General features: G+C 39.4%; 1 protein-coding gene across 5 annotated transcripts in view; it reads right to left on the reverse strand.

The window, feature by feature from the left end:
* Positions 1 to 15,126, reverse strand: part of cep135 (centrosomal protein 135) — a 116,258-nt gene that overhangs the window by 54,098 nt on the left and 47,034 nt on the right. For all 5 annotated transcript variants that reach the window (XM_073064623.1, XM_073064622.1, XM_073064621.1 and 2 more), the window contains 4 exons: positions 14,498 to 14,653; positions 7,107 to 7,250; positions 6,103 to 6,180; positions 4,037 to 4,188 (listed from right to left, as the gene is read on the reverse strand). In XM_073064623.1, coding sequence (XP_072920724.1) covers positions 4,037 to 4,188; positions 6,103 to 6,180; positions 7,107 to 7,250; positions 14,498 to 14,653 — 530 coding nt within the window. The remainder of the gene's footprint in view (positions 1 to 4,036; positions 4,189 to 6,102; positions 6,181 to 7,106; positions 7,251 to 14,497; positions 14,654 to 15,126) is intronic.

Consider the following 15,126-nt stretch of genomic DNA (forward strand, 5'->3'; position numbering starts at 1 on the left):
TACAACTTAAGGTAAAAGTCTTTAAATACGTTGTTAATTTCAGAATGGTCATTTGTCTTAGTTCCATTATCTTTAAAAATTTCTGTGATTTGACGATTAATTGTAAAAGATTTTAAGTGATTGGCTAATAAACTACCAGTTCTATCCCCGTGAATGTAAAATTGAGTTTTATCTCTCAACAGCTGTTGTTCAATTGGGTAAGTCAGCAGAAGATTATACTTGGATTGGATTTCAATACGCTTATTATACATACTTGGATCTAGAGATAGGGCATTCTTTCGATCAAGATCTTTTAATATCGCTGCTAAGTCAGACCTTTCTTTGTCAGCTTTTTTCTTTATATAGGTAGAGTAAGAGATAATTTCTCCACAAATATATGCTTTAAAAGTATCCCAGACTATATTACCAGCAGTATCTCCTTTAAAATTTTCTTTAAAGAAAAAAGTAATATGGTTTTCCAAAAACTTTAGAAAAGTTTTATCAGATAACAATGATAAGTTAAAACGTCAACTTCTATTTGGTACAGAGTAAGCAGGTAATCTTAAAGCCAGAAGCACAGGTGCATGATCAGACAAAGCAATCTCCTTATAATCACAGGATCGTACCAGTGGAAGCAAGTTTCTATCTATAAAAAAATAATCAATCTGAGAGTACATATGATGAACCTCAGAGAAATATGAATATTCCTTTTCTTGGGGGTGTAAAAAATGCCACATGTCAAGAATACCACATTGAGATAAAAAAGGTTTAAAAAAGTAAGACTGATTTACTAGTGACAGGGGTTTTACTTGAAGAGCGGTCTAATATAGGGTCAAGCCAAAAATTAAAATCTCCACCCATCACTAAGGAATGCCGATTCAAATCAGGCAGAAAAGAGAAAAGACGTTCAAAGAACAAGGAGTCATCTGTATTTGGAGCGTATACATTCACAAATACGATTAGTTTATTCCCAAGACTAGCCAAAACAATAACAAAGCGCCCATTTGTATCAGAAATTATATTATGTTGAATAAAGGATAAATTCTGATCAAACAGGATAGAGACGCCTCTCGATCTAGATTGAGAGGGTGAGTGAAAATTTATACCTTTCCATCCTTTGAAAGAACGTGAAATATCATCTTTACGAATATAGGTTTCTTGGAGAAGATTATATGAGTTTTAAGTTTCCGGATACAAGAGCAAATCTTATTTCGTTTAACAGGGTTATTTAGACCTTTCACATTAAAACTGAGTACATTAATAAAAGAATCCATCAAGTATCCTTTAGTAATGTACCAAAGGTAATCACAGACATGTAGTGAATAAGTAAAACAGTAAAAACATCCAATCAGCTTTATAGAAGAACCCATTTCCCCCCTCCCTCCCGCCAAAGAGAGAAATTAGCCAAGAGAGGCTGAAGACTAATTCTAACGTTCCCAACCCAAAACTCCGGTGGCTCCAGAAAATATATATGTATAGCTGCGCTGAATAAACGATTGTAAATATATATATATATATATATACAAAAAAATCAAAGTAAATAAGTTTGCTAATTATGATAAAAAAACCATGGGAAAATATAAGTATTAGTCTCGGTAAAAAAGCAAAGACAGATAAGGAAAATCAAATATGGAAAATCAATAAGTAAAACAACATGTACTCGCGGGTGCAAAAAAAGAGTAAAGAAACAAATAGAAGATAATTAAAAAGGGAAGCGGTTTAGATAGCTTCCTACATAACACAGAGAATATAACGTATTGTTTAAAAAGAGCTGCGAAAAGCAGCTAAAGAGAAAATGTCTGCCTGCATATTTTGAAAGATAACAAGGCGCCAGTTACTTAGTCAAACAAATGATTAAGACTTCGTAAAACCAAGAATCCTTGTTATCAACAAATCGCCAATTACTTGACTGAACACCTGAAATTAAAACATTTAACATAAAACAACTCAAAGTTGAATATAAGGATGGACACTTTGTAAAAGTTTCTTAGCTTCTTCAGGCTTCGTAAACCAAGAGACCTTATTATCAGAAGTAGTAACCTTGAGTTTACACGGATCTCTGAGAGAAAGGCGACAGCCAAGCTTAAAAAGATCAGACATAACCTCTTTAAAAGCCTGTGTAGCTCTTAGAACTTCCAGTGGATAATCTTGAACGATCCGAAACTGTTGATCACGAAATTGTATTATACGTTTCTTCTTTGATTCACGAAGGATCTGTTCTTTAATCTGATAGTCATAAAAGCGAATGATAATAGAGCGAGGTTTGGCAGGGTCCCAATTACGGGGGGTAACTCGGTGAATGTGCTCAAATTTTGGTAGTTCCGATAATGTATCAGGGAATAAATCTTTCAGCATTTGAGCACAAAAATCGATAGGTTGATTACCCTCCAGTTTTTCAGGAAATCCAAGAATTCTGTTATTGCACCTTCAGTTCCCGGTCTCCAACTCTGTAAGTTACTTCAGTAACGCGTCGTATTTTTTAAGCTGTTCCTTAGAAATTCTCTTGAAACCTTCGATATCCTTCTGTAACACTGGCAGAGATTCTTCGTGTTGCTTAATACGAATTTTGTGGTCATTCACAGTCTGCTGTATACTTCCAAGTTTCCGATTAAGCGTTTTCAGTATAGATTTAACCAGGTCAAAGGAATTCTGTAACAAATCAAACTTGGATTCCAAGTCATCCAGTTTATCCAATTTTTTGAGTTTCTCCGACATTTGTTGAATCATTTCAGTCAAAGTCTCTAAAGTAGTCTCTTTTTTTGACAGCTTTCTACTCATGGTGCTCTCACTGAGATAGGTTTAAACAGCAAAGTAAGCAAATAATTTCGGAGCACGTAGCTAGTGCAACCTACTCCATTACAGCCACCGGAAGTCTCCCATTCCTGGGTGTCAAGATCTCTGAGGATCTAACCTGGTCCCAACATATTGATGTAGTTATAAAGAAGGCAGTACTTTATTAGGAGTTTCAAGAGACCTGGCATGTCAACAAATACTCAAAACCTTCTATAGATGTATCTTGGAGAGCATTCTGACAGGCTGCATCACTGTCTGGTATGGAGGGGCTACTGCACAGGACCGAAAGAAGCTGCAGGGGGGTTGTAAATGTAGTCAGCTGCATCTTGGGTACTAGCCCACAAAGTACCCAGGACACCATCAGGGAGGCAGTGCCCAGGGCATGCCCTTTTCTCACTGTTACCATCGGGTAGGAGGTACAGAAGCCTGAAGGCACACTCTCAGCGATTCAGGTACAGCTTCTTTCCCTCTGCCATCCAATTCGTAAATGAACATTGAACCCTTGGACACTACCTCACTTTTTAAAAACATACAATATTTCTGGTTTTTTTGCGTGTTTTTATTCAGTATATGTATACTGTAATTGATTGATGTGTTTATTAATTGTTACTATTTTAATTTTATTTATTTATTTTTACCCTTCTATATTATCTATTGCATTGAACTGCTGCTGCTAAGTTAACAAATTTCACGTCACATGCTGGTAATAATAAAACTGATTCTGATTCAATTGGTTTGAGATTTGGTTAATCACTACAGACACTGACATATCTCTACAGATGAACCATGGAGAGCACTGGGATTAGTTGCATTACCGTCTAGTACAAGGGACCAATGCATAGGATCAATAAAAACTGCATAGGGTCCCCATCACTGAGGACATCTTCAAAAGACAATGCCTTATGAGGACAGCAGCCATCATGAAGGGACTCTCATCCAGGACATGCCCTGTTCTCATTATCACCATCAATGAGGAGGTACAGGACAGGAGCCTGAAGATGCACATACAATGTTTTAGGAACAGCTTCTTCCTCTCCATCATCAGATTTCCCAACAATATGAATAATGCTCATTATTTTGCTCTCTTTTTGCACTAGTTTTTTCCCATATATTCTTCTTGAAATTTATCGTAATTTTCATGCATTTATGTCAGTGATTATAAACATGATTCTGATTCAATCATAGAGCAGAAACTAGATCAAGAAACTAGGACTAGCAATTTCAAACCAAAATATGAATGCTACATCACAAAAATAACACTCACCTAACTGAATTCAGCTCTGCCTTTAGGTAAGAGGTATCATCACTTGTCTGCAAGAGTTTTTGTGATTGAAGCTTGTTTTTTTCTTCAAGTGCTGCTATATCTTCCATTTGTGATGCAACCTTCTTCTTGAAACTGAAGCATTCATTATCAAGCTGTAAAAAAAAAAACACTATAATGACTATTTGTATTTATAGACCATTCAACATTTAAAAGTAAAATAAGGTATCACAGAAAGTACAAAGAACTTTGACCCAAAGGAAAGGTTGGGTTAATTTTCCTGTGAAGTTTAGTTGTCCCATCAGGAATGGCTGCATTTCTCCCCAAAACTCTCAGGAAGCTAAGGACTACTACAAAGCATAGGAAAAATCAGCTAAGTGAAGCTAAAGGTTAAAAAAAAGAGAAAATAATTAATATCTCAAATACTGATCATCAATGCACCATAAGCATGTATCCAAGGACAATGCCTAGAAATCTTTTCATAATTAATCCTACATAGCAAACAAACAAAAACACTTGAAGCTCTTAAAATTAAGAATTGATCTTATCTACATAATTCAATGCAACTGTATTTGCAACTTCCACAAAAATGCAAATGTGTTTACATAATGAGGCAGCTTTAACAATAAAAGAACAGCCAATGCATTGCACGTTAAATAACATTTGGATCCACACCATGTACAATTACCGAATTGACAACATTTTGAAAATGCTATTTAAAGTTCAAGAGACCTGAAGTTCTTTAAGCTTCCTCCAGCACACCTGCTTTTGAAAACACTCTACATGGCTTGATTGCTTGAGAAACACTTGTCTGCTTTTACCTACAGTACTGGATACAATTGTACCTGTGGCAGGTGGTTTATTGACATCAATGGGAAGAAACAGCTTTGGACAGAAGTCATAGTAAAAGATAATTTCTTTTTAATATAAGTTAAATTGAGTCACTGAAATGTGCTCAACTGGATGGACACTGAAAGTCTAAGTCAGGTACCCCATAGAATACAGATTCATTACACCTCTGGAGTGTGAATCTCCTCGAATGTGGAAAACAAAAGACAACCAAGAACAACAGCACTGAAAACGCATCATCACGTGGCTTTGTATGAAATGAACCATTGAGGGAATGTGCAGATACTGCTTGTGAGGCAGGGGTGGAGATTCAATACTGCAGCTGCTCAGCAATGTACCTGAGCAGGCTGACATGTTTGCAGGTTCTTGTTGGGGACTAGCTAGCTCCTACTCTGGTAATAGTTCATCCAGATTTTAGGGCCTCCTTCATTGTCTCCTGGTGCATATGATGGTAATTAGTATCCCCCCATTTCTTAGCTTAGTTTCATAGCTCTCCCTTATCTAAAGACCCTTAATGACAGTGGCAACTGCACATATGATCCTCATGATAAGGCTGAATTATACCTCTAAACAGAGAAGGAAAGAAGCAACTTAAATCACATCTGACAGATCATGACGAGAGTCTAAAATCCCAGCAATATATCAACTCAAGGAGCAGGTGCTGCCAGCCTCTGGCATTGGCAGCAACAACCATGCTGGTTAGCATACAGCCCCTAGCCTTTAATATCTGCGTTGAAACTACACCACTTGCCCCAGACCACCAAGCACCAGCAGTCTTAAGAAGCCATTGTGCATTGCCTTAGTGGCTCACTCCACTGTGCAGGAATGAGATTACTTTAACCACTTCATTGTTGCAGGAGTACACCAGTTTACCACAAGTTAACCGTGATGGCAGTGTGTAACAGTAGAAGGTAATGTTAAATGTAATTTATGTCATTCCAAAGTTAAGTATTCAGGATATGTTTTCAGAAATAAAAAGGGATCATTATTGTAATGAATGTAGAGATTTGTTGACAGAGCTGGAACATTCCAGAATATCAATTGTTGCATTCCAAATCAGTTTCATTTGTCATTCTCAGCCACTCATGACTTCATACACAACAGATGTTCTTTTAAGGGGTATTACAGTGTAAATTCTGTGCTTAAGTAGTTAGGCTATAAAATGTATTTTAGATTATTCATAAAACTACCATTAACATTGTTTGCCTTAGGATACTTACTTCATACACTTTATTTTCCAACTGTAATATTTGCTGCTCCATCTGCTGTGTGTTAAAATCAGATGTTTCAAGGATACCCTAATACAAAAAAGATATGTACAATTCAAACTAAGCCTTTAGTTTTTCATTTTTGAATAAAATTTATCTGTTATTTAAGAATATATACATTTTTATTTTGCTTCAAAACTTACATATCTTACCAGATTTTCCAAGTACTTGCAGCCTTTAAAAGTAGCATATAAAATTAAGCCCCTTGATTACAAAATAAACTGATACCTAGAAATTCTGCTATGTAGGACTGCAAGGCAAAACTCCCTCATGCATTGCCCCAACTTAATTAATTTGTATGTTTTTTTTTACTGGTAATCCTCATGTTATGGCCTTTACTAATACAAATATTCACCCTTATGGAATCACAATTCACCATCCAAAATAGGGGTTACACAAAATTTGCTCTAATGGAATTTCTTGTGTGAAAATAAATTAGTAAAGAAAAATAAACACAAAATGCAAAATATAAAAATGCTGTATTATATGTTTTCCAAATTGCAGTTCTTGAAGTGTGCGGATAAAGCGGCTTTTTCTTCCCACGGCAGTGGGTTCATTTTGCCGACTAGCAGCAGCCCCTGATAGTTTCTATACAACTTACCCAAAACATTTAAATGCAATTTGTAAATTTAATTAACCACAAAAAGAAATTTCACTAAATAGAAAAACTGATATTTTTGTAGAGTTTTTGAGGTACAAAGCCCCTCTGTAACATGGGGGTCTTCATTCACAGGATTAAAATTTAATTCCCATCCTTAATCATGGAGATTTTTTTTACAACAATTCAGCAGTTTTATAGTCATCATTGCTGACAGCAGCAATTTTTTTCATTATGCAAAATTTATTCATATTACTGGAATTAAATTCCCCGTTTGTCCAGCAATGATAGAAACTTGTGTCTCTGGATCAGTATGCCAGTTTCACAAAGTTATTATTAGATTTACTTCATTTAATACCTTCATTCTCTCTCTCAGATCATCTCTCTCAGCTGTTATTCTCTTCAATTCTGCTTTAGCTTCAACTTTTTCTTCTTCAATACGCATTTTACATATTGGTGATATTAGCATCTCCTTTTTCAATTTGTTCAATTCATCTTGATTCTGGAACCAATTCCAATTTAAGGAAATTCTTTAATCAGTAATTTTCAACAAATTATTTATATTGATAATTTCTGCACAAGTTAAAATTGCCAGCATCTTAGCATGCAAAATGGTAGAAAGTATTGCTGAAGTACAATGGATACACTAAGGCAGGGGTGTCAAACTCATTTTAGGTCACGGGCCAGATTGAGCAAAATGCAGCTTCATGTGGGCCGGATCAATCGGACGCGTGCGAACGCAGCTTTCGTTGCCTCCGTTTTTTCAGCCTGCTCTCATGTGTCTCAGTCTCTGCTATAACTACAAAGTGTTTCACTTTACAAATTCCGTTTCTTATGAAGAAGACTGCCGAATAAACACTAAAAACCCTGAAAACCTGGTACCTGAATAAACTCAGCATTAGCCATATCATACGCCATAGGCGCTTCGATTACTGGGGCCAGCTTTAATAGTAATTAGATATTATCTCGCGGGCCAAAGATAATTCCACCGCGGGCCGGATTTGGCCCGCGGGCCTTGAGTTTGACATATATGCACTAAGGAGTTGAGGCATGAGGCATATGTTACACCCAGTATGTACTGCACTCATTTGAAGTGTTGAATGTACTGATATCTGCACAACAGACATGGCTGGATTTATTAAGAAATTCAACACTTAAAAAATTATGACACGTCCCCACTGCCAAAATTCCTTACAGATGATGTGCTGTGCTCCTGAAATTATGACGGTATAACCATAAAGCATCCATGTTATAGCTTATTCACAGAATGTAAGCAGTGTGTTAAACACAAAAACGAATCTACCATTCTCTCTACATCCTCCCACTGAGCCATTTGGATTTTATTAGTCATATGCCTTTAAATTTCATGGCATTTAACTTTCATAACTAAACCTAGGGCTTGATATCTACTCAATAACTATCTGTGGATGAACACATTTATGAGATTTGCAGTGTACTACTTGGTGTTTTGTTAAAGATATCACATTCCTCAGGACCATCCCTGTGGTGCCCAGAAAATCCAAAATTCTCCATGCATCGGCGAACACTCATTAGTTGATTCATAGCCAGGGTCATGGAAGTGACATGGGGGGGGGGGTTAACAGCTCATGGGAATGGAAGAGGAGTGCACTGAGAGGAATTTCCAGGCCAAGTGATTGTACACTGTTTTACCATTCATGACATTACTTCAGTCTTTAATGTAATGGGTAAATTGAGAAATTATCTTGCTGCAAATCTATGGCCCATTGATAAGATAACATCTAGTCTACTGTGTACTGCTTTGATCTCTGTACATTTCTAAGACAGTGGCCAGAGTAAAATATGACTCTTTACAACTGAACAGTAATATCGTTATGGACCCCAAAAAAAGCCAAAAATTACCATAAGAGTTTGATGGCTAATCAAAAGCTTTTCACAAAGACCTTAATTTCCTTAACCATGACCTCTAATCAGCCTCATGTACAAGTTCCAAGCATCTATCAGCTATTCTGCATTGAGTGTTGTGCAATGAACCAGAATTGATTAGAGAACTTCAGGAAAAGGAGTCCTTAAAGGCCAGTGATGATAATATGATAGACTTCACCCTGAAATTTGAAAAGGAGAAGCTAAAGTCAATAGACAATAGGTGCAGGAGTAGGCCATTTGGCCCTTCTAGCCAGCACCGCCATTCACTGTGATCATGGCTGATCATACACAATCAGTACCCTGTTCCTGCCCTCTCCCCATATCCCTTGACCCCGCTATCTATAAGGGCTCTATCTAACTCTCTCTTGAATGCATCCAGAGACTTGGCCTCCACTGCCTTCTGGGGCAGAGCATTCCACATATCCACCACTCTCTGGGTGAAAAAGTTTTTCCGCATCTCAGTTCTAAATGGCCTACCCCTTATTCTTAAACTGTGGCCTCTAGTTCTGGACTCACCCATCAGCGGGAACATGCTTCCTGCCTCCAGCAGATGTCTCAATCAGATCCCCTCTCATCCTTCTAAATTCCAGTGTATACAAGCCCAGTCGCTCCAATCTTTCAACATATGACAGTCCCGCCATTCCGGGAATTAACCTTGTGAACCTACGCTGCACTCCCTCAATAGCAAGAATGTCCTTCCTCAAATTTGGAGACCAAAACTGCACACAATACTCCAGGTGGGGTCTCACCAGGGCCCTGTACAGCTGCAGAAGGACCTCTTTACTCCTATAATCAATTCCTCTTGTTATAAAGGCCAGCATGCCATTAGCTTTCTTCACTGCCTGCTGTACCTGCATGCTTGCTTTCATTGACTGATGTACAAGAACACCTAGATCTCGTACTTCCCCTTTTCCTAACTTGACTCCATTCAGATAGTAATCTGCCTTCCTGTTCTTGCCACCAAAGTGGATAACCTCACATTTATCCACATTAAACTACATCTGCCATATATTTGCCCACTCAGTCAACCTGTCCAAGTCACCCTGCATTCTCATAACATCTTCCTGACATTTCACACTGCCACCCAGCTTTGTGTCATCAGCAAATTTGCTAATGTTACTTTTAATCCCTTCATCTAAATCATTAATGCATATTGTAAACAGCTGCGGTCCCAGCACCAAACCTTGCGGTACCCCACTGGTCAAAGCCTGCCATTCCGAAAGGGACCCGTTAATCGCTACTCTTTGTTTCCTGTCAGCCAGCCAATTTTCAATCCACGTCAGTACTCTGCCCACAATACCATGTGCGCTAATTTTGCCCACTAATCTCCTATGTGGGACTTTATCAAAAGCTTTCTGGAAGTCCAAGTACACTACATCCACTGGCTCTCCCTTGTCCATTTTCATAGTTACATCCTCAAAAAACTCCAGAAGAATAGTCAAGCATGATTTTCCCTTCATAAATCCATGCTGACTCGGACTGATCCTTCTACAGCTATCCAAATGTGTCATAATTTCATCTTTTATAATTGACTCCAACATCTTTCCCACCACTGACGTCAGGCTAACCGGTCTATAATTCCCTGTTTTCTCTCTCCCTCCTTTCTTGAAAAGTGGGACAACATTAGCCACCCTCCAGTCAGCAGGAACTGTTCCTGAATTTATAGAACATTGGAAAATGATTACCAATGCATCCACGATTTCTAAAGCCACCTCTTTAAGTACCCTGGGATGCAGACCATCAGGTCCCGGGGACTTATCAGCCTTCAGACTCAAGTCTAGCCAATACCGTTTCTTGCCTAATATAAATTTCCTTCAGTTCATCTTTTACCCTAGTTCCTTTGACCACTATTACATCTGGGAGATTGTTTGTGTCTTCCCTAGTGAAGACAGATCCAAAGTACTTGTTCAACTCATCTGCCATCTCCTTGTTTCCCATAATAAATTCACCCTTTTCTGTCTTCAATGGTCCAATTTTGGTCTTAACTATTTTTTTGCTATTCACATACCTAAAGAAGTTTTTACTATCCTCCTTTATATTCTTGGCTAGTTTACCTTCGTACCTCATTTTTTCTTGGCTTATTGCCTTTTTTGTTATCTTCTGTTGCTCGTTAAAAGCTTCTCAGTCCTCCGGTTTCCCGCTCATCTTTGCTATGTTATGTTTCTTCTCTTTTATTTTTATACTGCCCTTTACTTCCCTCGTCAGCCACGGCCGCCTTTTACTCCCCTTAGGATCTTTCTTCCTCTTTGGAATGAACCGATCCTGCATCTTCTGCATTATTCCCAGAAATACCTGCCATTGTTGTTCAACTGTCTTCCCTGCTAGGGTATTGTTCCATTGAACTTTGGCCAGCTCCTCCCTCATAGCTCCATAGTTCCCTTTGTTCAACTGTAATAATGACACATCCGATTTTCCCTTCTCCTTCTCAAATTGTAGGTTAAAACATATCATATTATGGTCACTACCTCCTAATGGTTCCTTTACCTCCAGGTCCCTGATAAACTCTGGTTCATTGCACAACACTAAATCTAGAATTGCCCTCATCCTGGTAGGCTCCAGTACAAGCTGTTCTAAGAATCCATCTTGGAGGCACTCCACAAACTCCCTTTCTTGAGGTCCAGTACCATTCTGATTCTCCCAGTCTACCTGCATGTTGAAATCCCCCATGACAACTGTATCATTACCTTTGCGACATGCCAATTTTAACTCTTCATTCAACTTACACCCTACATCCAGACTGCTGTTTGGGGGCCTGTAGATAACTCCCATTAAGGTCTTTCTACCCTTAGAATTTCTCAGTTCTATCCATACTGACTCTATATCCCCTGATTCTAGGTCCCCCCTTGCAAGGGACTGAATATCATTCCTCACCAACAGAGCCACCCCACCCCCTCTGCCAGTCAGTCTGTCCTTTCGATAAGATGTATATCCTTGAATATTCATTTCCCAGGCCCTATCCGCTTGAAGCCATGTCTCTGTTATTCCCACAACATCGTACTTGCCAATTTCCAACTGGGCCTCAAGCTCATCTACTTTATTCCTTATACTTTGTGCATTCATATATAATACTTTTAATTCGTTACTCCCCTCTCCTTTCATATCAATTCCTATTTCACTTGGCCATACTGTATGATCTCTTCTTGAGCTTTCTACTCCATTGATTCTGTTGTCCTTTTTAACTTTTCTTATTTTCACTTTCCCTTTAACTCCATCCTTATATTTCCAGTTCATCCCCTCCCCCCCACTACTTAGTTTAAGCACATCTGTGTTGCAGTGGCAAACCTGTCTGCCAGAATGCTGGTCCCCCGCCTATTAAGGTGTAACCAGTCCCTTTTGTAAAATTCATCCCTACCCCAAAACAGATCCCAGTGGTCCAAGAATGTAAATCCTTGCTTCCTGCACCAGTTCCTCAGCCACACATTCAGATCCATTATCTCTCTGTTCCTGCCCTCTCCAGCACGAGAAACTGGAAGCAAACCGGAGATAACCACCCTGGAAGTCCTGCTTTTCAGCTTTCTTCCGAGTTCTCTGAAGTCCCGCTGCAGAATGTCCTTCCTCTTCTTCCCGATGTCATTTGTGCTGACATGCACTACCACTTCTGGCTGTTCACCTTCACCTTTGAGGATTCCCTGCAATTGGTCTGTGATGTCCTGGATCCTAGCACCAGGGAGGCAACATACCATCCTTAAATCTCGCCTGTTGCCGCAGAAACCTCTTTCCGTACCTCTCACTATGGAGTCCCCTACTACCACGGCTCTTCCTGATGTCTGACTCCTCGGCTCTGCTTCTGCACCAATTTTCGGCTCGCAGATCTGTCCGCCTCTCAGACTGGCAGTATCTTCTGTCCTGAGAGCTTCCAAGAGGGTGAACTTGTTTACGAGAGGTACATCCCCTGGGGTCTCCTGTATTTCAAGCATCTTTTCCGTCCTCATCGTCGACCCCTTTCTCCCTTCTGGTATCCTCGGTGTAACAACCTCACTGTAGGTCCTGTCCAGAAAACTCTCGTTTTCGCGGATGAACCTGAGGTCATCCAGTTCTTTCTTCAGTGCTGCAACATGCTCCTTCAGAAGCTGAATCTGGACGTATTTTCCACAGCTGTAGCAGCCAGGGGCACCATCAGTGTCCCTGACCTCCCACATCATGCACGTAGCACACTGAATCAGCTTAGCGGTCATGACTTCACCCTCTCCAATTGTGCCTGACTTAGTCTCCTCCCTCAGCCTCCTCGCCGAAGACTCTCGAGCCAAAGACTAGCACTTCTCACACGAGGCACTTCCCTCAACCAGGCCGCTTTCGGACTTATATGTATATGTATCAGTATTACAGTGGAGTAAAAAGAATTAGAGGCATGAGAGAGGAGATGATCAAAGCTGATTGGAAGGGAACACTAGCAGGGATGACATCAGAGCAGCTATAGGAGCAATTTGGAAGGCACAGGAGAGATACATTCCAAAGTAGTAGTCGTATTCCCGAGGCAGGATGACGCAAGCACTATGCTGGAAGTTCAAGAGTGTCAAAGGGCAGAAGTGAATGAAGTTGCCACAAGTGCCTGTTGGGCCTGCTTCTTTTTATGTTACATGTCAATGAATTGGATGACTGAATTGATGGTGATGTGACCAAATTTGCAGACAATACGAAGATAGGTAAAAGGGCAGGTACTGTTGTGGAAGCAGAGGCTAGAGAAGGACTTAGATTAGGAGAATGGTCAAAAGTGGCAGATGGAACACTGTCTGGAAATGTACAGCCATGCACTTTGGTAGAATAAATAAAAGTGCAGACTATTTTCTAAATGGAAAGAAAATTCAAAAAAATTGAAATATAAAGGGACTTGAAACCCCTTGTGCAGGATTTCCTAAAGGTTAATTTGCAGGTTGAGGTGGTAGTGAGGAAGGCAAATGCAATGTTGCGGCTTTAAAAGGCACTGGTGAGGCCCTACTTGGAATATTGTGTGCAGTTTTGGGCCCCTTATCTAGGAAACAATGTGCTGACTTTGGAAAGGGTTCAAAGGAGGCTCACAAAATTGATTGCGGGATTGAAAAGCTTATCACGAGAGCGTTTGATGGCTCTAGGCTTGTACTCACGAGTTCAGAAGAATGAGGGGGGATCTCATTGAAACCAGTTGAATCTTAAAAGGTCTCAATAGAGTGGATGTTCAATAAATATCAGAGAACGTATATAAAATGCAAACATTAATTCTTAGTTTTCGTAGACATCCACAGAACAGGAGAAAATCCTCACAGAATGAGAGAAAAACATTAGAACCCCAAAAGCCCTAACCCCTTCCTACACACAAGCAGCAGCAAAGCATCACCCCCTCCCCTTGTTCTAGCAGGAAACATCAACACCACCCACCAACAAGCAATAGCAAAGCCCAAAAGAGCCCATGATCTGCAGTCCCACATAAACTATAATCCATAACCCAGCACTTCCAAACGCCAAAGGCTGCCTCTTACTAACAAGGGACAGAGAAATGTCCATTCAGAATGGAGATGAGGAATTTCTTTAACTAGAGTGTTGAATCTGTGGAATTCATTGTTACTGGTGGCTGTGGAGGCCAAGTCATTGGGTATATTTAAGGCAGAGATTAATAGATTCTTAGAGTCGTCAGGGAGAAGACAGGAGAATGGGGCCAAGAGAGAAACGGATCAGCCATGATGAAATGGCAGAGCAGACTTGGTGGGCCAAATGGCCTAATTCTGCTCCTATATCTTATTGCTTTAAAGATTGAGAAACAATATAATTTGTACCAGTCTTATTGTAAATTCTCTGAGCTATACAAGCTGAATGGATTTCTTACCACATACAAATGAAAAATTCACACGTTCATTCTTATTCCATCAATACCTGCTCACGTATCATAAGCAATTTGTCTCGCTCTGCTGTCAGAACCTTGACATTTGATTGGATTTCTGCCATGTGTTGCTCAAATTTGTCAAGCACTGATTGCAACTCATCACGCTCTCTGATAACCTGCAACAATTCTGAGCTGAGGCTAGCACTCTGTAGAAAGAAAGAAATTACACTTTAATGACACTTTCTCAATATGCTATTAAAAGGTATAGGTTCTAAGGAGTCATGTGAGCCTCGGGCCCGATCTCTGATAGCATGTGACAGCCTGCCATTGTCAGAGGCTTTGAACCGTCTTGTAAACTTCCCCCCATAATTTGAGAAATTAAAGATTTATTCAAATAGACTTTAGTAATTAAAAAAAAACTTTAAACATTTATAAATTTCTTAAATTGGATTGAATTAATTCTTTTGTATCTTTCGGAATGAAGAAATCACATTGTTTTGACTCTGTTATTTCCATTAATAATAAATAAACAACTTGTCACACTCAGTTATCAGCACCCTGACATTTGTTTGGCTGTTTGATACATTGTCCAATTGTGTCCTTGATCAAATTGGGTTAAAACTCTTATCTTTGTCCAATTAAAGAACATTGATGGGAAATGTCAACTTCGGTTCTCTCA

This window comes from Hemitrygon akajei, chromosome 13, assembly GCF_048418815.1.
Source record: "Hemitrygon akajei chromosome 13, sHemAka1.3, whole genome shotgun sequence".
Taxonomy (NCBI): Eukaryota; Metazoa; Chordata; class Chondrichthyes; order Myliobatiformes; family Dasyatidae; genus Hemitrygon; species Hemitrygon akajei.